We start from the raw sequence: 22,033 nt of genomic DNA on the forward strand, positions 1-22,033 counted from the left end.
CTGATTCTCCTGCTACAGTAGAAATTAACGGGAAGTTGACAGAAGATAAGTCTGAAGATACTGACTGTGATGGGTCGTCTTTACCTGAAGATTTTTCAGAGGTGAGATGGCAATAAGCTGGCAGACATGTCTGCAGATTTTGTTGTGTCAATCTGTTTTAATTTATTATTTTACTTATTTGTATAGGCCTTGTGGAAATAACCTTAACGTGCATTTTAAATGAAATTATCTTTGTCAGTAGTAGCTTTAAATGGTGTATTAAAAGTTATTTTTGAACTAGTGTATGATTACTCTTTAATAAAGTAATTATGCAAGAGAACAAAGCGTGGAATTAACATAAACTTATTCTCACGTAGAACCAGTTTTTGTCTTGTTCCATGTGTTTTTTTAAGTGATAAAATACCTCATTAGTGTTACTTCAGTCATTTCATCTCAAAAGTTGCCTTGATTCCTGCTCAAATAAGGGAAGTAGTCACAATGAATATTGTGTAGATTTATCTTTGCAACATACAAATTTGAGGCCTCTTTTCTCCTTACTTTTTGCTAGAATTCTTTCATTAAGTTGAATACCTTCTACGTGTGATTTACCCTGCATTATTACATGTCCTGTTCTACATCGATCACTAGATGCCCTAGTATGGTTTCACACTTGAAATTATCAGAACTCCTTTGTATCTGCCATATCCTAGCTGTTGTGGATTTCTGTGTCCAGTCAGGGAGAGCTGAGAGACAAAATGGCAATGTCTCTGTTGCATTCTCTAGGAGATCCAAAAGTAAAATTGACTATGACAGTGGAAACTTCCAGGATGGCCTAATAAGCATAAATCCTTTCGGAGAGTTGTTCTTTCTCCAAAGGAGAGTTTAAATGCCCTCTTCTTTGCTGAGTCATCTTTGTCTTTTGAGGAAGACATGTATAGGAGTACCTAGAATTTAGAGGTAAAGCCTTGTTCTGTTCTTTATGGCAGTGGTGGCTTTTCAGGATGCCAAAGTGTTCACTGTCTGACTTGCCTCATAGGAGGTTTTTAAGATTACAAACAAAAAAGTCAACTGGAAAAAATGTGGATGGCTCTACTGCTGCCATGAGTCAGGAATAATTTTAAGATAGCTGTTGGCCTTGTTACAGTGCAGCCTTCTTCCAAGTGCTCGGTGTTCTTCTCTGTTATTTTGCATTAGTGAGCTAAAATAGTAAAGTCTTATGTTATTTGATGCTCTGAACTTAGTCAGCTTCAGAAAAACTCTCTATACCTGCTCACATCCTTGATAATTTAGAGTGGATGAGCTTTATGACTATGATCTTGATGTGTTTTTCTCTTCCACTAGCCAACACACTTAAATGGTTGTGAAGACCATTGTGAAGAAAAAGCTGTGCCGGAAAGGTAAGATTTCTAATGTTGCTTGAAAGTAAACCCATGAGATATGAAGCTCTGAAGAGAGCTGTTATAATGCAAATATAGCATACATGTGTGTGCAAGGGAAAGAGGGATATGGATAATTCTGTATGTAATGTCTTGTTGAATTGCTATTTGCCTGTTCTTGTTACTGAAAAGGTTATAATTCACCTGAACATTAGTCACCCTTCTGTGGTTTACCGTGCCCTGGCTGTATTTATTCCTTTGATATATAGTTTTAACATGTAATTAGGACATGCGTGCAGTCTGTTTCCACTTGGGTGCTTGGGGCTTCCTCTTCCTATATGGAAAACTAAGGATGCGCCTGGCCACGTTACCAACTTTTGCTTCAAGACACTTTGAATCTTGGAAATTCACACAGTGGTTTCTCTGTGCTAATATTTGTCCTTAGTCTAAGTAGTGCTTCAGTCAAGATGTATGTGCTTCTGTTGTAATAAAGCCTCTGGAAAGTTTGAGTTGAATCTTGGCTTAAACAGTGCTGTTATGTTGTATAGATACTTGATATTTTTATTGCCATTCTCAACAAAGGTAGAATACTTGCAGTTTAAAATAGGTACCCTAGTACATTCGTGTTGAATTATGTGAATGGTCCAAATATTCTATTGGATGTTATTTGACATCTTTGCCTTTGAAATGTAATTGCAGTGATGATTGTTACTAGAGTAATATTGTCCAAGTTCTTTCCCCACTGTCTTCTCTTTTTTAAAATCCCCAGTGGTGCTTGAAAAAAAGTGGGTGGGTGTGGGTGGATTTTGTTCTTTTTGTTTTTTGAGATCACTTGTATGGATCTGGTCCAGAAGAACTTGTAGCTACAGATTACCTCCTGATATTATTTCATTAGATTGCAAGTGTGTTATCTCTGGGTGTTGTTCCATATGTTCCTTGTCTTCTGTAGGTCACCTCCACAACCTCCCTTGAGTCAAGCAGATGAAGATGAAATCACGTGGGGAAGCGATGAATTGCCAATTGAATCAATCAACCAGGAACGTGTAAATAAAGGCAAGAACTTCAGCAAATAATCAATTGAAAACTGAGGATCACATTAAGGAGACTATGTCAGAACTGAATAGTAAAATGTCTAGGATGTGTTTTGAGGGTGTAACAATAGGTATAATGGGAAATATAACAGCTCCACTACCCGCTGGAAAGGATCTTTGCAGCTGTAGTATCTGTGTGAGAGCTGATCGGAACAAGTATTGTCAAGATTTGGCCTCTAGTTGTAGTACAGTTGAAACCAATTCTCTCCCATAGTATCTGTCTGACAAAAACTGTAGCAACATTTGATGGTTTGTGTGGTTTAACCATGATCAAACACCTTGTGTGCTTGTAGTAGTACCCACGTGTTCAAATTGTGCAATATTTTCCCTCTATATTGAGTCTGTTTTCCACTGTTGCTCAATTTGGCAGGGTGAAGTACTGCTAAGTTTGATGCGTTTGGCAGAAGCTAGTCTTTTCCTTTTGAGATAGGATTAGAAATGTCAGCTCCTGAAATTCATACACAGTAGCATTGTATCTGTAGTTTCTGTATTCATTAAAAGAAGTAAAGAATAATCTATGTAAACTTTTTGCCTAAGCTAGTAGATGAAAAGACACTTAATTGCGATAGCAGAGACTTCTGGTTTTTGATTTTTTTTTGTTTCAGAGGAGTACTGAAGGTCTTACAGGAAGCAGGCTTTATTGGAGAAAACAATGTTTTTAATGCATCTTACAATTAACATTTAAAAGCCATCTTGACTATAAGTGCTACAGATGAATTCACAGGACGTGATATTTATTTAACTGGAGACTTCTGAAGTCATCCATGTTTATATTTATGAATTTTGTAGATTGTTTTAAAGAACCTACGTTTAAAGTATATATGGCGTTTATTTTAGTTTACTTATTGTAAGTTCAGGAAAACATTCTATTTGGTACCTGGATTCATGAAAGCCAATTTTGCTTTTTGCTGTTCGTTAGTTTGCTTTTGCCTGTCAAATTGAGAAACTATCTACAGAGGTAGCAAATAGCATTGAAAAGACCATTTCACTCAAAGATGCTTTATTGGCCATGCCTTTTTTGCAAAAGATAATAATGTATGAGTCACCCCTGCATAGCAGGAAAACCATATATAACAGTAACAAAGAAATCTAGCACCGCACTGCATTTTATGTTGCCTTAATTTTAGCTATTTATACAGGCATTTAAATCAGCCTTATTTTTGTGCTAGATTTCCCTTTGGTGACAAATGAAGAGATCTCTTCGCTCCCTACTGTGAATGTACTCCCTGGAGGCAAGTACTCAGGAGCCAAATTGAAGTCTGTCATCAGGATGTTGCGTGGATTGCTGGAACAGGGAGTCCCTTCTAAAGAGATTGAAGTGAGTAACTATTTGTCCTTTTAGGTCCTGTTTTCTAAAACTCTGCTTTTTAACAGGATGAAACAGTTAGAAATAGAATGGTTGATTCATCACTGCCTTAAAGACCACAGCACTTTGATTTGCAGCTCTTTAAAAGGATGAAAAGACTTCCTTCATCAAACATCTCTCCCTTCCCCCCGCCAGCTGCTGAGAGATGAGGTAGAGCTGGCAGTTCAATTCAAAAATGTGTTTACATCATTCTTATTTTTAGCAAATTTCTGGTAAATTCTTATTTCATTTCTCTATCCTGAATGAATATGCAGGCAAGGATAAGGTAAATAAATGCTGCAAAATCTAGCTGCAGAAATGAGAAAACAGTCCTTTCCATGTCTCAACATTGTTAAACTCTCCTTTAGGAGAAGATGAAGTATTTACTAGATCACACTTTTTTTTTTCATTGGTTTGTTTCACGTTGGTGTATTTTTTTTAGGTATCTGACATTAGCTTCCTTTCTGTGACCCAATTTTTCTGCATATCCACAGTAGGATTATTTTATTTGTTTTGTGTCTTTGAGAGACTGCTTTACCACTTGTCATCATTCATTGCATTGTAACGTATGAGTTATTTCTCCCTTACAGAATCTTCAAGAGTTAAAACCGTTGGACCAGTGTTTGATTGGACAAGCAAAGGAGAACAGGAAGAAGAACAGATACAAAAACATACTTCCTTGTAAGTCCTAACTAATCTGACACTGTGTTGATATTTTGTCTGCATCTGTACAGTCACATGAACTGGATCACAAATTGAGGTGGTTTGATTCCCGGTCCCAGTTCTACTGCTGAGTAGGGAAAAGTTAATATGTCGTTTTCTACAAGTTTAAATTGAATATTTATAAAGCAGTTTAGTATTGGTAAGGAACAAATTCATGTGGTGGGTAGGGATGGATGTTCATGGGTTTGGCGGCTATTTGAGAAGATTCCATTTATTAAATGAGATATATTTATGGAGCCAGAGAACTTTTTATCAGTTTTACTCATGGACATTTGGGAATAAACGTATACGCAATTGCCAGTAAGTTTCTTACAATACAAGTTGGTTTGTTAGCTGGGAGATGAGTTGAGGAGTAGTGAGAACTGACGGAGGCTACTTCTGAGTGAAAAATACTTCAACTCAGTTTCAAAGGTGATGCAGTTTTAGTCACTTAGCCTGCCTGTTAGTTAAGTTTCTCCCCTAGCTATCTTCTTTTTTTCAAGAAGTACTGACTTGTATCTTAAAGCAAGTATTATATTGTTTTCTTTTGTTTTGGGATTTCTTTTTAATAAAATTTGGAAGCATCTTTGGAGATAAGCAGCATGTGAGTGTGCAAGGCTCAGCATCTCTATTGTGTGAAGGTCTGATGATGTGCACGCATGGCACTGAAGTATTTCTGTCGTGTTGGGATTGCAGATGATACCACTAGAGTACCTCTTGGGACTGAAGGTGGATACATCAATGCCAGCTTCATTCGCATGCCAGTGGGGAACGAAGAGTTCATTTACATTGCGTGTCAAGGACCTCTCCCTACTACTGTAGCAGATTTCTGGCAAATGGTTTGGGAACAAAAATGTACTGTGATTGCCATGATGACTCAGGAGGTTGAAGGAGAAAAGATAAAATGCCAGCGTTACTGGCCAGATGTACTCAATAAAACCACCATGATAACTGACAGACTACGGCTTGCTCTTGTAAGATTCCAGCAGCTGAAGGGCTTTATCATTAGAGTGCTGGAGCTAGAAGAGATTCAGGTAAGTGCATCTCATTTGGCATGCTGAGAATTTTTTCCTGGGTGCCGACGTTTCAGTTCTCATACTTGTGGCTTGCCTGCTTGCAATCGCAATGTCCATGTGGAGGTGTAACAGGGAGCTTCTCTCTGGCCAATGAATGTTACTGAGCAACTCTTCTGCCATGCAAGTTGTGCTACTTGGTGATTTTTTACAAGAAAAGGCCTGATGGGCCAGGGGCTGATTTTATGATGCTAATGTGGCTCCTTATGTGCCATTGGTCATGTAAACAGAAAGATGTATCAGGATGTAACACTCATTATTCAGTCTGTCTGGTTCATTCCTGTGTATGATTAATTCAGCCTGCACATTGAACCTTATACAGTTTAACTCTCAGCTAGGAGTTGAGCTCATGGCTTCTCTTGTTTCGCTGGATTAGAGACCGCTTTCATGGGGCAAATCCATCTCTTCAGAAACTGCTTCTTTTGAGAACTTACCCATCTTTTTCTTCATTCTTTGTGTAACATTTCGTTGTTCCTGTTGTTCTTAAACCTCAGACAGGTGAAGTACGGCACATTTCCCATCTGAACTTCATTGCCTGGCCTGACCATGACACCCCTTCTCAACCAGACGACCTGCTAACTTTTATCTCCTACATGCGGCATGTCTACAAATCGGGACCCATTGTAACTCACTGCAGTGCGGGCATTGGCCGGTCGGGGACCCTGATATGTATAGATGTAGTTCTGGGATTAATCAGCAGAGACCTCGATGTAAGTACCTGGCGGGATGGGTAAGCTGTGCTTTTGACTTGCAGGAGCTGCTCAATGGGAGTCAATCAGTCGTTCTGAGAAAATGCCATGCTTTTGAGGTCAGCATGTAGGCCACATCTTAGCGTAACATAAACGAGGATGTAAAACAGCAGCAGCCGTGCAAATGTTTCTTTAATGATGATGGGGATGCAGAAGGGTGCAGGGAGAGATCTAACATTTGGTTCTTGGATTAGGTCAGGGAATTTCTTTAAGTGTCCTGATTGTTGAAAGCTCAGTAATGCTATATGATGTGCCACTTAACATATTTGGTTGTGCTGCAAGGAGACCTACTGAGCAGATTTTCTGAGTGTGGCTTGGGAATACAAGTATATTACCACAAGAGCTCAGGCAAGTGAAGGAAAAGAGTTAAAATGCCTGCCTTACTGGCTGGATGTACTGACAGATCTGAGAAACCCTTGTGGTAACTGATGGTAGAGATGACAGATGTGATGCTTGATGAGCCAGAGATTGATGCGCAGTTGCAGAGCTGCTAAAGGCAAGCAGAACATGTGTTTAGGCAACTGAATCCCAATCTTAGTGACAGTGTAACTTCTGTGTTTAAAACAAGTAACAAAAAAACATCAAAAACACACAGTGCAAACACCTCATTCTGAGACAGCACCCTGCTCTCTAGGGTGATCCACAGGAGGGTGCTAGCCTCCTTAATGTTTGTATCCTTCACTGGACCAGTGTTTTTGTGAATTCTGTATTGGTGAGCTATAATGTCATCATCAGGGTTTCCAAGCACCCACTAAATGTCTAGAACTCGTATAGACCTGTAGAAGTTAAAAACATTGTGTTAGGTTGGGATGAGGAGCTCTATTTTCTGTACACTCGGTTCCTAGTATGCATAGGCAAGAGAGCCAATAGAGGCACACAGCGAAAGAAAAAAGAGAAAGGTATATGGTGTAGGAGGGCCAAATCCTTAGCGCTCCAAGACAGCTCATGCTGGTAATCTGCCAAACGTATGCAGGATACACTGAATTGTAAATCGTTTCACTACAAAATGTTTGACGTAGCTAGTTGGATTCCTCTGTGTGATGCTCATTTTCTTACATGCAGTATGTCTTCTTTCAACATTTCACTCGGTGTTTGTTTTTGTAGTTTGACATCTCAGACCTGGTGCGCACGATGCGTCTGCAGAGGCATGGGATGGTTCAGACAGAGGTGAGTCTGGCTTCTCCAGATTCAGCCTTCCAGCTACAGGAAAGATGCTGGAATTCTAACTCTGATGTGCCAGGAAGCTTTTTGTAAGGCACACAGTGGTTGTCTTCATGTCCTCTAATGGGATGTTTGTGTTGGGAAAATTAAATCGGATGCTTTGTGCTCTTTCAATTTGTGGTTAAAAAATAATAGTAAGAGCTGGAGTTCGGGTTTTCTTCTTCTAAAACACGTGTTAGAGTAGAAATCAGATGAGCTTTTTTGACAAAAAGAGTTGCATTGCATGCTGAAGAGAGAGGCTAACTATATAGCTGCTGTGAATTGCTGAAACTACTGGAGACACCTCTTAGGGGGAGGTGTTTAGCTAGAAATAAATTGAGTGTCATAGGATTAATCTGGATCTGGAGTTGTTTAACCTTACTTTGGATTTGCACCACTTTTTGAACATGAAGGACTTGTCTAACTGCAGTTAAAAAATAAACCAGAAAGAACCATCACCTCAACCTCTCCCACAAAACAAAGATTAGCTCTCAAACCTGTATTGACCTATAAAACCTAAGATTTTAAGATGATAAGATGCCCTGTAATATGAGTTCTTTATTAGTTAATCTCAGATAGTAATCTGAGTTCTCTCTTAGTTGGAATGATCAAAGATCTTTAAAGGTCACTTGCTGTCTTCATTTCTGCTCCTGTGAAGTATTTAGTCTATTCTATTTCACATCAAAAATGAAGCAAAAAGAGGGATAAATGCCCTATGTAAAACTGTACTTTTAGTGGCAGGCAAGTACCTCTCCTTGTTCAAAGTTGAGGTTGTATATTTCTCAATTGTCTGTTGTTTTTTTTTTTTTGGCTTATTTTACTATAGAAATAGTATTGAAATCAAGTGCTGTGGCAAGTGAGAGTAAATTGCTTAGGTGGTGCAAGCATTTTTCATGTGTACTCTGGTTTCCTTTCCCTTGCAGGATCAGTACATTTTCTGCTATCAAGTTGTCCTATATGTCCTGAACCATCTCCAACAGGAAGAACAGAGAGGGAAATAAAATACTGAATGGAAGTGCTTTTAAAACAAGGAAGCAAGGAGATCTAAAGACTCTCACCTGTTTTATTTGTTCTGCTAATATTATTCCAGTCATTTTCTTCAGTTGCTGTCAAATGTTTTTTTCTAAATAGTCTCTTCATCACTCCAGATAAGGTATATAGTATATGGAAAAGGGATAGCTTTTGCAATACCACTAGTGTCTTACGCCCATGGACACATCTGTGAGATACTTGTATAACAGTAAATAATATTTAATAAAAGCTGCATTTTTTGCAGCATCCTTAATATGTGATTAAGTACTGAAATAAAAATATTTTAATTAAAAAATGAAGAAAAAAAGTAATCTTATAATACCTCCTGCAGTTCTGCAACTGTTCTGGGGTATTTGTTTCTTAGGGGGTGGGATAAAGCAGTATTTTTGGCCTGGTCAACTTTATTACGAAGACATTTTACTAGTTTCTTTTAAAAGCTTGTTTATGGCACAGCCTTTTTTTGTCCTTTTAGTACAGTTAGAACTATTTTATAGAGGGTATCTTGAAATCAGTATTTAAGCTTTTAAGAGATGCCTTTTAGCATAAGGATGGTAGTGAATGTTTACTGTAAGTATCACAGTTAATAATGTTTACTTGATAGAGTTTCATGTATATATTTATATACTTTTACAAAAAAAAAAAGCTGAATTATCAGATGCCTAACCTTATAACTTATTAGGCATCTCTACTCTGTAAATAAAAATACACTTAAAATACACTGATCGGTGGATCTGGGTATTTTTGTGTCCTTTTCCTGATTTCCCTGGCCTAACAGGGCATCCTTCCCCAACACTGTGGTTGCTACACTTCTTACATGATTGGCAACAAAAGGGCCCTCCTGGTGCCTGTTCTTCAGTATCCATTTGAGAAAAGCCGCAGAACTGTGGGTTCCCTTCTAGAGAGCTTCCACACCGTGGTGAAAGGAAGAGGTATTTTCCCTTCCCTCCCTGTTTTTTGGCATACATGGGCATTGAGACCTGCATCACATTTTTATGGTGGGTTGGTACTTGGATGCTGTGGCAGTGAGCTGACAACAACGGAACCTGCTCTGCTTAAACCAGCCACGTTTGATGGGGAAGGCAGGATACTGAGTTCTGAGTAACTCAGTGTTTTAGTGATACTATAAACAGCCAACTGTTCTGAAAGGAAGTCTTAGCTTTATGCTCTGTGGGCATTTTTTGATGATAGAAAAACTGCTAGAAGCATTCTGCATTGCAAGGGTAAAAATAAGTTCAGAGACCTGTGACTCTCCAAGGTTTCACTCTTCAAAATAGTAGCTGTATTGATCTCCTTGTCCTTAGCTCAGCCCTTGAGCTTTATTTTCATTGTATTTTCTCCCTGTCTGTCTGAGGAGGGGGAGCAAGAGAGCAGCGTGGTGGTGCTGAGCTACCTACCGGTGTGAAACCACCATATACCCCACAGTGTTCTGCTGTCCCAACATTGGAACAGTCACCATCTAGCTTATTTAATGGCATTATATATTATTAATGGTAATATAACTAGCAATAGCATGACTGAAAAAAGGAAGAGCCTTTTTCACTTGTCACAGTAACACTATGATCTTTATTCCCTCCAGCTTACCAGCACAGCTGAGAAATTACGCCATTTAAGAGCAGTGTATGTTAAGGAAGGAAAACTAATTCTGTGTGCATAGTGAGAAGCAGAGGCAAATTGACTAGCCATGTTGACAGTACACCTGTATGAAGGAGCTTTAAAGTAAAGAGAGAACATTTTCAGGACTACAGTTGTCAACAGGCGAAGTAAGTAAAGACAGCTGATACGCTGCTACTGTTTTCACATAAGTAGTGAGTTTAGAGAATTTGGGTATGTCTGGTTTTCAGAAATAAAAAATTACATTATTAGAATAAAAAATATATTAAAAGCTGTTAAATTCTTCCCTTAGATGTTTTCATATACGTGACAAAGAGGAAAAACAGGAACTTTTTATATGCTACGCTATGTGAAGCCCACATTTGTATTGTGCAAACAATGTGCACAATACAGCAAACAGCCCACAGGAGGCAGAAATCAGTGGAAGATTGCAGGATTTGCTTGTTGTTGTCACAAATACGAAGATCTACATTATGGTATATTGTACCCACTTTCCTTTTAATGATGGGTGCACCAAAGCAGAGGATAATTAGCTTGACCAAACCTCCCCACCCCCTAGGAAAAAGCAAAGAAAAAAATGGTCTGAATTTCTTCCCGTTTGTGTGTCAGCTTTGAGGAATTTGATATCCAATAAAGATGAAATTGCTCCTTTGTCTTGTACCTGTTGAGGGCACTGAGAAAGGTGGGTATCTGTGTTTTGCCTAACAGGTAGAATTAACTCACCATCTGTGACACTGGGCTGAACTGGACCACATAGCTCAAAACTTGTTACCAGAAAATGCACTTGCTCACACATGTCCTTGCTTAAGCTTGGTATCCATGGGGAATCAGGTTGGAAGCAAGCAGTGATGTTTATCTTTCTCCACAGGGTTAGGCTACCTGAAATCTTTATGTCCCCTTGAAAGTAGGTAGAGGAAAAGTGATTAAGAAGCAACTTTCCTGGATGGATAAATACTTTGTGATTCCTTAGTAGGCTGACCACATAATTCTCAGGGGGAAAAATCTTGAGTGCCCCCGCACACATACCTTTTCATTTACTTATTTTTTTATTTTTTTAAAATAACATTGTGATGTCTTGCTGATTAAGCAACCAGGGCATGTTAGAGCTGAAAGGGATTTTCCCTTTTACAGGGTATCTGATTTTCAGCAGGAAGTTTACTAGACTAGGGAAAAAGCCGATACATACCCCATTATGGCTCTAATTAAAGGATTGTCCTTGTGTTAACAGGGAAAGGATTCTTTTTTTCTTCCAAACAGAATTAGCTGACAGAAGCATATGTGCTTTGCTAAATAAGCAGCCCTGTGCCATTAGTAGTTTATCTGTACTTTGGCTTTTGTTGATGGTCTTCCTCTATGCAAGAGGAGGGCAACAGCCTATGAAGAATTAATTCCAATCACTCCTTGGAGGCTGTTCTGAGGGCTCATTACTTTTGTTCCTTGAATGCTTCTAAGCAGCCTCTTCCTTCACAGTGGGCTTCCTTCTACTGCTAGCTCAATAGCTATCTAGGGAAAGTAAGTACTTAGGAATGATTGAAAACTCTGCTATGCATAGGGATTGCTTCCCTGCATCAACTGCCCAGTGTTTTTGCAAGAAGATCTAAAAGGCAGGAGGGAAATATTTCAAAAGGTGCTTTAAGTACAAGGAAGCAGGCTTCTTGCTGGGATGTGGGCCTGTTTTCCATTAAAGCTCTCATCTGTCATCTTCTGACAGTGCAAATCCAAACAGCCACTCACTTTCTTGGGTGTCTTGGGTAATTCCACAGCTGCACATACTTTGTTGTCAGGGTGGTGAGGTGGCACTGAGGAGGACTGTGGAAGATGAAACGGGAAATCTCAGGAGCTGAACAACTCTGTGCATAGTGAACTGCTTGGTAGCAAAGGTTTTCTGGAGTGACTCTGCAGGCGTGGCAGAAGCCAGTGGTATAACCCTCCCTACAAACCCCTTACAGGAAGGTGCAGCAATAGAATGTCTGGGCCATGAGTACTGCATATGATGAACAACATAGAATAAAAACAAAATCTAAGCTTTGGAAGTTGAAAACCCAGCTGATTTGCAGGTGCTATAATGCTTTTGAAGTGCTTTGGACTTCCTCTCTGTTGAAAAATATTCTCCCACTGGGAAACCAAAGTGGTTTGGCCCCTCATATATGCTAATAACTTCTTGGTTTATGTCATCGAAGTATTTCACACCCAACCAAACCTGCTGTTAATATGCATGATATGTGATGTCTGTTTCAGAGCACCCCAGGGGTAGAGACCTATGGACCTTTTGTTGGGTGGGTGGGAGTTGTTTTGCTAACATTCATGAATGTGAAGCATCCTCAGGATGCAAGTCTGAGTTTGTTATGGCATCCACCAATAGTCAAGTTGTAACAAAACCAGGGGCAAACGTGGAATGGTTTGTGGCTCTTTGCCCTGCTGGAGTGGACAGTCTGTTCGGTGCTACCTTTCCAGTGCAGTTAGTTGATCTTGGCTGAAAGAAGGGTTCTGGGAAACATTATTCATCATTTAAGCAGCTTTTGAGGGGACAGCCTGGCAACAGCTCTAAATGCTAGCGGCACAGTGAGTTCCGTTGTGTTGCATTACTTGATTTTACTGGTGATACAAGTATGTCTGGTGTAACCCAGCAATTATTTCTGTGTATACTATGAAAAAAGAGCGACTGAGTCACCTGGAAGTCTTGGGAGGGGGTGTGAGCAGTTCTGGTTCATAAAACTGAAGAATGCCTTCTGCAGGTGGCATTCAGACCTGAATTTGAACTTATCTTATTGTGCTTTATTTCTACTGATTTGTCTTGGTTAGTCAAGTGGGCTCTGCAGGGAGCTTTGTTTCATAATGAGATGTTGGGAGCGGGGGGTTGGTTTTGTTTTAATGAAGGCAAGATCTTGCTGGCTAAAAGAATGGGATCTGAAGGCGAAATTGTTGGGCTGGGAGCAGATTTAGTTACTAATTTGCTTAGATGAGTCCCAGGAAGTGGATTTCATCTCCATTGCTGTACTGTGATGACCTCAGTATTTGTTGTTTTTTTTTTTCCTCTGGTAGGGCTGCGACTGCTACTTGATTATAATAACCAGATTCCCAAACAAAGTGTTACCTCTAAATGAGTCAGCTTGGTCACAGAAACAACCTGGTATTCATTAACAAGGAGCTTTGTGTGGACTAATTTGGTTTTTCAACTCTTTTAAAGCTAGATACATAGTATTTCCACAATGTCCTCAAGCAGATAGAGATAATGAAATATCCCATTAAAAACATGGCACGTTTGCAGCTCATGACATATGCTCATAATTCTTCTCAATTATATATAAGCGTATGTGTCTCTGTGTGTATGCTTTTTAGTTCTTCGGATTTCTTTTGGGGGAAGAACATGTTCGGCACCACCTTTTTCTACTGCTGGGTTGTATTCCACAGACATTAAACCATTTTTATTTTTCTTCATAAAAATTCTTGTGAACGCTCTGCTGTGGAAAATGAGGTAGCATGCCAATTATTCAGCCTTTCCTTCCTCAAGAACCTGCTGCGTAAGTCTGTTCTTGCATCTCCAGCACCAGCAATGTTTTTGGCATTGCCAGTCAGAATTTACTGAAGGGTAAGGACAAAACACATCTTGGTGTTCGTTCTTTGTAGTGTCACCATCCTTGAAAAACTTTGTGTTACCTCAGAGCACTCTTTATTTTTCATACTGGTTTTCAACTTTTTGAGGTGTTCTGTTGCTCTTACAAAGCACTGGCAAAAATCCAGCTCCTGGAGTTCCTTTTTCACACCAGGCATAAGTTTCTGCTTGTACACCTGACAAATCTTGGGTAAAAGAACCACACTGGACTCCAATGCTTGAAATTCCTACACAGTTGAACTGTTGACAGCAAATACGTTTTGGATGTCTTCTCCCTGGCCCATGAGGCAAATGGAGAACTGGTTAAAGGAAATCTGACGGGGCGCTGGCAATGGAAAATGAAGTCCCTTGCCCCTCAGAATATCCCTGGGTGCTGTGCAGGTGTCATAACATGACTGTCTATCATCTAGGCATTAAGTAGAGACCTGGCAGACTCTATAGGTGCTTCACAATGTATTCCTTGTCTGAATAATAGTGCAATCCTAAATGCAGGGGTTAGTCGTGTGCCCAAAGGCAGAAGACATTTACATTCCTCTCCATCCTATTGTGCTTCTTTTCTACGAGTCTCCATTCCAGCTCCTAGAACATTGCTTCAGCCTTTGCCAATTAATGGATCCCACGGTGCTGAGGTGTGTTCCAGCTGCTGGTTTTTCCAAAAGTGGAAGGTTCTTTTGTAAATGGTGGGGTTGAGTTCAAAACTTCACTGCTCTTGCCTTGAAATCTTGAGTGAGGTAGAATTCAAAGCGTGAGTAACAGCTGGAATTTGGTTCCCCCTCTACCAGTATTGGGCATTCAGGCTGAGCCTACTGAAACGGGAGCTGAGGGCTTTCAGCATTTTGCACCTAACACCTTCCTGCCTGAGCTGGGAGAGCCAGCTTCGATGCGGTGAGCAAGGCAGCAGGAGTCACTTGGAAGCTGGACAGAGTTAGGGGATAAAGCAGAAGAGCACTTGGCTCTGCACTGTAAAATGGGATCGCTTTCCCCGCAGCTATTTTGACATTTGTCAAGCAAATAAATTTCTCACATCAAACAGTTGTGGGTTTAAAAATATCCTGGCCTGGAGTGGTCAAGAGTCAGGACTGTATCTCCTTGCATCTCCTCTGCGTGGCCTTTTTAGGCTCAGGGAAAGCAGGAGGCCTCTAGAGTAGTGCCACCACAGACCCACTCAAGCCAGACCTTTCCAGCCCATTGGAGCCACCCCAAACAACAGCAGCAGCTGACAGCCTGTCGTCTCGTTTGTCTCGTTGTAGTTCACCCTTGCTCTGATGCCACGTGGGCTGCTGGTATGTTCAAATAGGGCCTGTCAGCCTGCCGTGCGGAGTCTCTGCTTTCCTGTGCTCTCTGTCCATCTGCTGTCATTCTGTCACTTCTTCCTTTATGTATAGGTTGTCAGCTCCTCGAGGTCAAGGCTGTCCTTAGGTGCTGGCATTGTTCAGTGGAGTCTAGGAAATGACAAGGCTGTTTTTTTAGCAGTTATTTCTCTAGCAATAATGTCTCAAAGGCCAGTGACCTCAGACTTGACAATTAAAATAACTGGTCCTGGTCCACTTGATGTATCCACAAAGAAAAATTTCAGCTACAATAAATGAAATCACAGAGTAAGGTCAAGTCAGTTTGTCTCAGTGCTTTTGACAAGCTCTGAACGCCATGAAGCAACTGTAATGCTGCCTGCTAGCTCCTGAGGCTGCATCTCAGGACAGTGACACTGGGGCATCGTTGCCAGCTCTATTCTGGAAAAGGTTATCATGCTGATGCTGCGGATGGGAGCGAGTGGTTATCACGAGGCATTTCCTCCACGGTAGCGTGCCCGGGGCACTGCCAGCCTGTCCATCAGCATAATTCGATCTCCTTTCCCCGTGCCTCAACGGAAACGATTCCCAGAGCACAGCTGCCTGCTTTGCTTGGCTTGCCTCAGTAAAACATAAAGCATTAGCGAGCACAGTTAGGTTTATGCAGGAGCTCTGTGAGCCAGGCTTGCAGTTAAACAAGCAGGGCTGTTTGTTCATATGAAAATTGTGTGTTTGTCCCCCTGCTGCAATCTATTTTTCCATGTACCATTGTTTTTTCTTTCCAGCCGAGCCCCAGTGGTGGTTGCTTTGTATCCCTGGCTCACTGTAAGCGTTCAGTACTTCTGGTGTGCTGCAGTAAACCCTTCCTGCAACCATTTTGAGAACAGCTCTTTGCTGTTCTTCTCAGAATCATCAGAGGCTCCAAGAAATGCAAGAACCTTCTTCCATGCTCCAAAGTTACAGAGCTGGGTGGAAAACCAGTGCAACTGAGGGGACCCCAGCATGCATGGTGGCCTCCTGGCTTTTCCCCAGGACAATTTATCGTGCGGTCATGCTGTGTCATGATTTCTAGCTGGCTCACTCCCATAATTTTCTGAGACTTGCCAATGTTCTTGGTATGAGGCAAAAGCACATCAGGACCCAACCCGAGAAATTTATCACCTCTTGTGTTCAGAAGGATGCAATGTAGTTATGTTCCAGTCAGTTCCTGCCTGTAGAAATTCATCCTCAAGCGCAAAGGAGCACTGTGTGAGAGCACAGCTGAAGGCTGGAATGGAAGGAAGCGTTTCGGTTTGTTTTTTACAAATGGCATTTTAACAGTAGCAAAACCTCTCCCTTCCCCCGGAATATAAGGCTTCCTTGTTTGCTGTGCGTGCGATGACTCCTCCCGGAGAGGGACCCAGGAGGTAAATGCTTCAAGCAGGCATTATAGCAACAAAGCCTTGTGCAGGGTTTGAAGGGCAGTGTTTATTTCAGGCTAAAGGCCCCTTCTCTCTCGCTCTTGCCTCAGCCTTTCAAGCAGCTTTTGGGGCACCAGGCTTCAGGTGGTTGGGGCTTTTGGGGTGTTTGGCATCGGCTTGTGCTCGGAGGGAGGGAGGGGTCGTCTTGCACCAGTCCTCGTGCCGTGCAGGTCAGATGCAGCTCACCGTCTAAGCGCACTCTGGAATTCAATCCCAGCTCTTCTTTTTAATTCAGAAGTCCTTTCAGCCCCTATAGCTACAAGGGCAAAAGAGAGCCAACAGAATGATACCGACACCTTTTCAGCAGTCAGCTGCAGTGTACTGAGTACAAACTGTAACAGTAGGGTTCTCCCAGGAAAAGGTGATTTCCAATAATAGTTGGCTTGGTTTTGTTTTATTTTATTTTTTCTCATTGATTTCCTGATTCTCATTAATTTCACGACACTTGTATCGTTCATGGCCTGATTAAGGAAAGCATTATCTACTGCAGATGTGAGTAAGTAAGAGCAAGTGTTTATTTGCTTATTTCCCCAAGACTGGAGGGGGTGGGCGGAATGCGAGGATTTTTCCTCATATCATTTTCTTTACCATCTTCTGCATAAAGAATTGCTGTGCATATTACCAGACACTTTCCTTCTGGACCCCTTTTTCAGCCTGCATTTGATGCTGAGATTTTGCCAAGCATGCCCAAGTACTATCAGATGGTAAATTACAGCTTATCTGTAAAAAGTTGTTCATGAAAACACATAGAAACTCCAGAGGCTAAGAATGCAGACTTCTTTAGTCAGCAAGCTGCAGTTGCCTAGTCAAAATAAGCGACTGGTTTAGGTCACTTCTGGCAGTAAGAGACCCAGTGCACCTGACATCTCTGCATGCAGCTCTACAGGAAGCAATTCAGCTATATTAGCATTTACATTCTGGGGTCTGACTCAGTGCTGTCGCTAATCCTGAAAGGATTGTTGGGGGATATGAAATTCCTCTGAGAAGCTGCTGCCGTCAGAAGTTAAAAATAAACTTCTTTTTTTTTTTCTAAAATGTATTTTTAAAAAGTTAAGCTTTAAAGTGAAAAGAGAGTGCTTTAATGCACAATTTAGAGAAGTGGATTTGCTTTCTCCCCTTGCGGTAATTACAGCTGAAGATAGGAAGAGTTTTAAATGATTCCAGAAGGTGTTTTGAGCTAGAGTCTTGCCCAGCTTTAATCCAGTTTCCATGCTCTTAGCACTGCCCTTCAGAGGCAGGTAGAAATTTAACACTTAGAGAGGGAATTTCCCATGGGGGTAAGACTGACAGGTTGAATTCCTCACTCAGGCAATCCCCACATCTGCCGGGGGCTAGCTCAGACTTCGTGCAGCCCACGACTTCTACGTGAGATGTGCTTGCACATTGCCTGGCTGTAGGGTGAGCTTCAGTTTGCATAACTGGGAATCAAGCACTTCTTGTAAGCAAGGCACGTGCAAACACTTGGCACTTTTCAGTGCCATGTCCATCTCTCTTCTTACCCTCCTGCTGCATCTCTCCTTTCTGCATGGGCTTCTGGTGGGACCCAAGTAGACCTGAGTCAGCTTCCAACTTAAAATGGGTCATAGAGCCACCTTGTGCTCTGGTTTCCCTATCCGAAAAGGGTGATGACAATTCATTTGGTCAATAGAACCCAGAGGTTTTCTAATTGTTTTTCCCACATTTCCACTTAGAACATGTTTTACTTTGACATTAAAGAATTAATCATGAAGACAGCAACTACTGCAGCTAGTTTTTATGTGCACAGTTTGCAGCTGACTGTTTCAAGGTTGCAGTCAGTGTCATTGTCATAGCTGCAAGGGACCGATATAGTGGAATCCCTTCCAATTAACCACGTTTGAATGCATGTCATTCAGGATGGCCCTGTGCTGCTTCAGAAAGCAGGCAATACCTTCTTTTGGTGGTGTCAGGCCTTTCTCAACAGTTATGGCTCTCTGCAGTGTGACAGTGTGTCTCTTGGGAATGTCTGGACAAGCAGCCGCTCCGTGCTTTCCTGCTTCTTGCAAGGCTGGCTCCATCGGGTTGTGCCTGTGATGTTCCCAGCATGACAGAAAGAGATTTAATAGCAATGAAAACACAGACTCAGGAGATTCTTCACACTGTAAAGAAAATTTTCAGTATCTTCTGGATTCGCAGTGATTTGCAGGCTCATCTCTTCCATAGGTTTTGTCTTAGAAGAAAGGTGCTTAGGAAGAGCGGTGTGACAGTGTAATGAGCCCAAGCCCAACGTGTTCGTATCCAAACCAGCACAAAGCAGAGCCTGAGGCACACAGCTCTAACTCAGACCTTAGCATCACTAAGCACAGCTTACAAGTATTCTGTTTCTTTAGTAAAATCTGAGAAGAGAAACCATTTTCTTGCATGTCTTCTCTCTTAACATTTTAATTTCCTTTTCCAGGAGTTAGAAGGCAAGATTTGGGGAAAACGGGTTATTTATGTGCACAAGACCCTGCACTTCATGGCACACTGCAGGGCTCAGAGAAAACAGATTGATTTGTCTGCATAAATGCCTTAGGTGCTGTTAGGTTTCTCAAAGTACTGTTGCTGATTTGAATACACATGGGATACACTTCCTAGTTTAGCAGCAACTGGAAAGGACTGGCTCCAGTGGCTTAGGGAATCCTTCTAGTCCCAGGGCCTCTACCTGCAATCCCCTTTTCTAATATGGGAACTGAAGCATAGGGATCCTCAAGCTCAGCTCCTCTCTCCCACTCACTTTCTCTAACACTGAACACCTGTGCCCTTTTTGAGGGCGGGACTCAGCCTGATCACTGGGAAGCAAGGTAGGTTTCATCATGTCCACATGGTGCCCATGCTCCCATTACAGTCACCAGACTTGTAGTCACACCAGAAAAGGTAAAAGAAAGTTGAGACCATTACAGCTAAAGGCTTAAATAGATAGGTAAGTGAAGGTTGAGAAGTCACGCTGTTGATTTTTGGTGGGCTTGGGTGGTGGTGTGGTTTCTGCACTGTTTGGGGTGGGTGGGTGGTTTGTTTTTTAGTGTTTGCTGTTACAGAAGGATTGCCATTTCATCTTGCACGTGCTGAAGCCTCTTTCAACTTGTTAGCTAGCTTCCTGGCATCGGCAAGCTGAAATTTCCCCTTCTGTGATTGTCACCATCACATACGAAGGGTTGCCAGGACGTGTGAGCAAGAAGCTGCTGGTGGTGCTGCTCTTGTCGTGGTGCTTTTGCTGTCTTTCTGCACAGACAAGGGAGAAGCATGTCCCTGCCTTTCTCCTGGTCAGCTTAGTGGGGAGCATTTTTATGTACATCTTTGGCTGAGTCCTTTTTATGATGTATTTTGGTTACTGCCCAGCACATGTAAGTTGCAATCTCTTAATAATGGGTGGTTAATGCAGTAGAGCAGTATAAAGAACAGAGCTGTGCTGCTGTGTCACTTACACAGGATCGGATGTCCTCTTTCCTTGTAAATTGTGCTCTGCAGTCTGCGCTTTATGAAGCTCGCCTCCGTGCACGTGGCAAAAACTGCAGCGAACTGCCTCCTCTGCCTTGGTGGCCACCTACAAAAGGAGTTTCTGTGAGCTTTGAGGAGCTTTGCTGCCTGGAATCTGAGCTCTTCTTTAAGTACCCGGTTCTGACGAAACCATGAAGAAAAGAGGGAATAAACTTGCTAATTCCAGCTTCAATTTTACACTTATGTTTTCCATGCATAAAAGGAAAACTGACCTTTAGCCTTGATTGAAGGTTAAGAGAGTTGACGAAAATCCTTTCTCCTAAATCCAGAGGGCCTAGCTCAGGCTCTTTGGATCTCGAATCTCTAGGTTAGAGCAAGGAGAACAGGGAAAAAAAAAATAGGAAAAATGCACCAAAAGGGACAAGGAAAAGAGTTGTGTTAGGCTACTTAATTTAAAATCTGCCCTGCCCTTTCCTGGCAATGGTCTATAGAGCATTTAGAGAAATGTTTGAAAATGAAAATATAGTTCAGAGTTTTTTTTCAAGTAAAAAAGTTGCTTTTTTTTTTTTTTTTTTTTTTTTTCCCACTTGTCACATGTGTTTTTTCCCCAAGTATCTGCTGTCCACTCTCATTTGGATGCTCTAGCATTTAAATTAAAATATTTTCCTAATTTTTATTTGAAAGAATCAGAAAATACTGATCACTTAACAGTTGTAAAGGATTAATCACTTAGATTCTGTAGTGCCTGGGAGTAGCTGAATCTTTTTGACCAAAGAAGAGTTTGGGGGCAAGAAGTAGTCATGGTGCAGACCGATGTGTGAAATGCTGTGCATTTAGGCTGGCGCTGGGGGCACAGATCCTGCAGTCATTGCACCAAATCCTTACTAACCCACACAGCTGGGAGGAATTAGCCCTTTATATTTGAATATATGTAGGGTTTATTTGAATAGCAAGCAGGTAATAGGTTAGGGTAAATAGACTGGCTGAGTTAAAAGGTGCCAATAGTCCTGCAGCTCACAGGCACAGAGCTGCTCCCAGCACAAGGAAGCTGCTCCTCGACACCCAGCAGCCTTTCTGGGCTGATTATCTGGCTGAAGGTTTTGTGGCAGCAAATAATTCAGAGTATTCATGCTGCTGGTGGAGGAAAACCATCTTCCCAGGCAGAAGCATGACTTCCCCCTGCTGGCATTTTGCGTAAGAGCAGGATTTACCCTGAGGGAGAGGAGGAGATGGCGCTCTGCAGCTTGGTAGCCAGAGCTGGGATGGCACAGAGCCCAGCTCAGTGTTCCCAAACCCTCTGCTGCTTCTCCCCAGCCCTTCCTGAGGGCTGTGAGGAGGGCACAGACTGTGCAGCATGAGCGTGCACTGCGTGGTTTTAATTGGAACAGGACATGCTCGTTTGCAGGAACGTTGGTGAAGAAATAAATGGGGATCGATTCATTTTTAAAATACTGAAAGCTAGTTCTTGATGCTTGTCACTCCAGCATTCACCATGGGAAAGTGGGACACGGGAACTTCTTCGAAGCAAAATTGCAAATGGAAAGCTCAGGATGTAGAAAAACTTAAAACAATTTGAGGTGAAATGAAGTCTGAGTTTATTTCCAGGGATATAGCAACTGTAGAAGTTCAGGATGTGAAAGCAGGCTAGGTGGAAAGAGACTGGGTGGTGATAGCTGTTACGTCTGCAGCAAAAGGGAGCCAAAACATCCCCAAGCACTGTCTCCTCAGGCCTCCAGGCTGGAAATGACTGTGCTGTTCTGCTGCTGAATTCAGTGCTTCTTGATGCCTCTCCAGTCTTTTAATGGGAAAGGTATACTGAAGATAACTGCTCTGTTAACAACTATGGTTTGAACTGTGCATTGAAATGAAATCGTTCAGGCAGTACATTTGGGGTAAAATATCTAACGACTGTTGCTCTTTCAGAAAAATGCCAAGGAATGTGAAGCGGTGCGCAGCAGGAGTCCAAAAATGAGGCAGCTGAGCAGTTTGTGTGCCCCAGACATCTCACACTCGTCTCCCATGGAAAAGGCTGGAAGTCAGACCTTTCATTTTATTGTACGTACAGCTAAAGGAAAGAA

At 41.7% G+C, this 22,033-nt stretch overlaps 1 protein-coding gene across 5 annotated transcripts in view; it reads left to right on the plus strand.

Annotated features, from left to right (window-relative positions):
* Positions 1 to 9,259, plus strand: part of PTPN13 (protein tyrosine phosphatase non-receptor type 13) — a 109,217-nt gene extending 99,958 nt beyond the window's left edge. For 4 of the 5 annotated variants that reach the window (XM_082759001.1, XM_082759003.1, XM_082759004.1 and 1 more), the window contains 9 exons: positions 19 to 101; positions 1,321 to 1,376; positions 2,305 to 2,408; positions 3,616 to 3,764; positions 4,382 to 4,472; positions 5,190 to 5,527; positions 6,061 to 6,276; positions 7,420 to 7,482; positions 8,439 to 9,259. In XM_082759001.1, coding sequence (XP_082615127.1) covers positions 19 to 101; positions 1,321 to 1,376; positions 2,305 to 2,408; positions 3,616 to 3,764; positions 4,382 to 4,472; positions 5,190 to 5,527; positions 6,061 to 6,276; positions 7,420 to 7,482; positions 8,439 to 8,516 — 1,178 coding nt within the window. In that variant the 3' untranslated portion in view covers positions 8,517 to 9,259. The remainder of the gene's footprint in view (positions 1 to 18; positions 102 to 1,320; positions 1,377 to 2,304; positions 2,409 to 3,615; positions 3,765 to 4,381; positions 4,473 to 5,189; positions 5,528 to 6,060; positions 6,277 to 7,419; positions 7,483 to 8,438) is intronic. The other variant, XM_082759002.1, reaches the window with a different exon arrangement.
* The last annotated feature ends 12,774 nt before the right edge of the window (positions 9,260 to 22,033 follow it).

This window comes from Aythya marila, assembly GCF_965140915.1.
Source record: "Aythya marila genome assembly, chromosome: 4".
NCBI lineage: Eukaryota > Metazoa > Chordata > Aves > Anseriformes > Anatidae > Aythya > Aythya marila.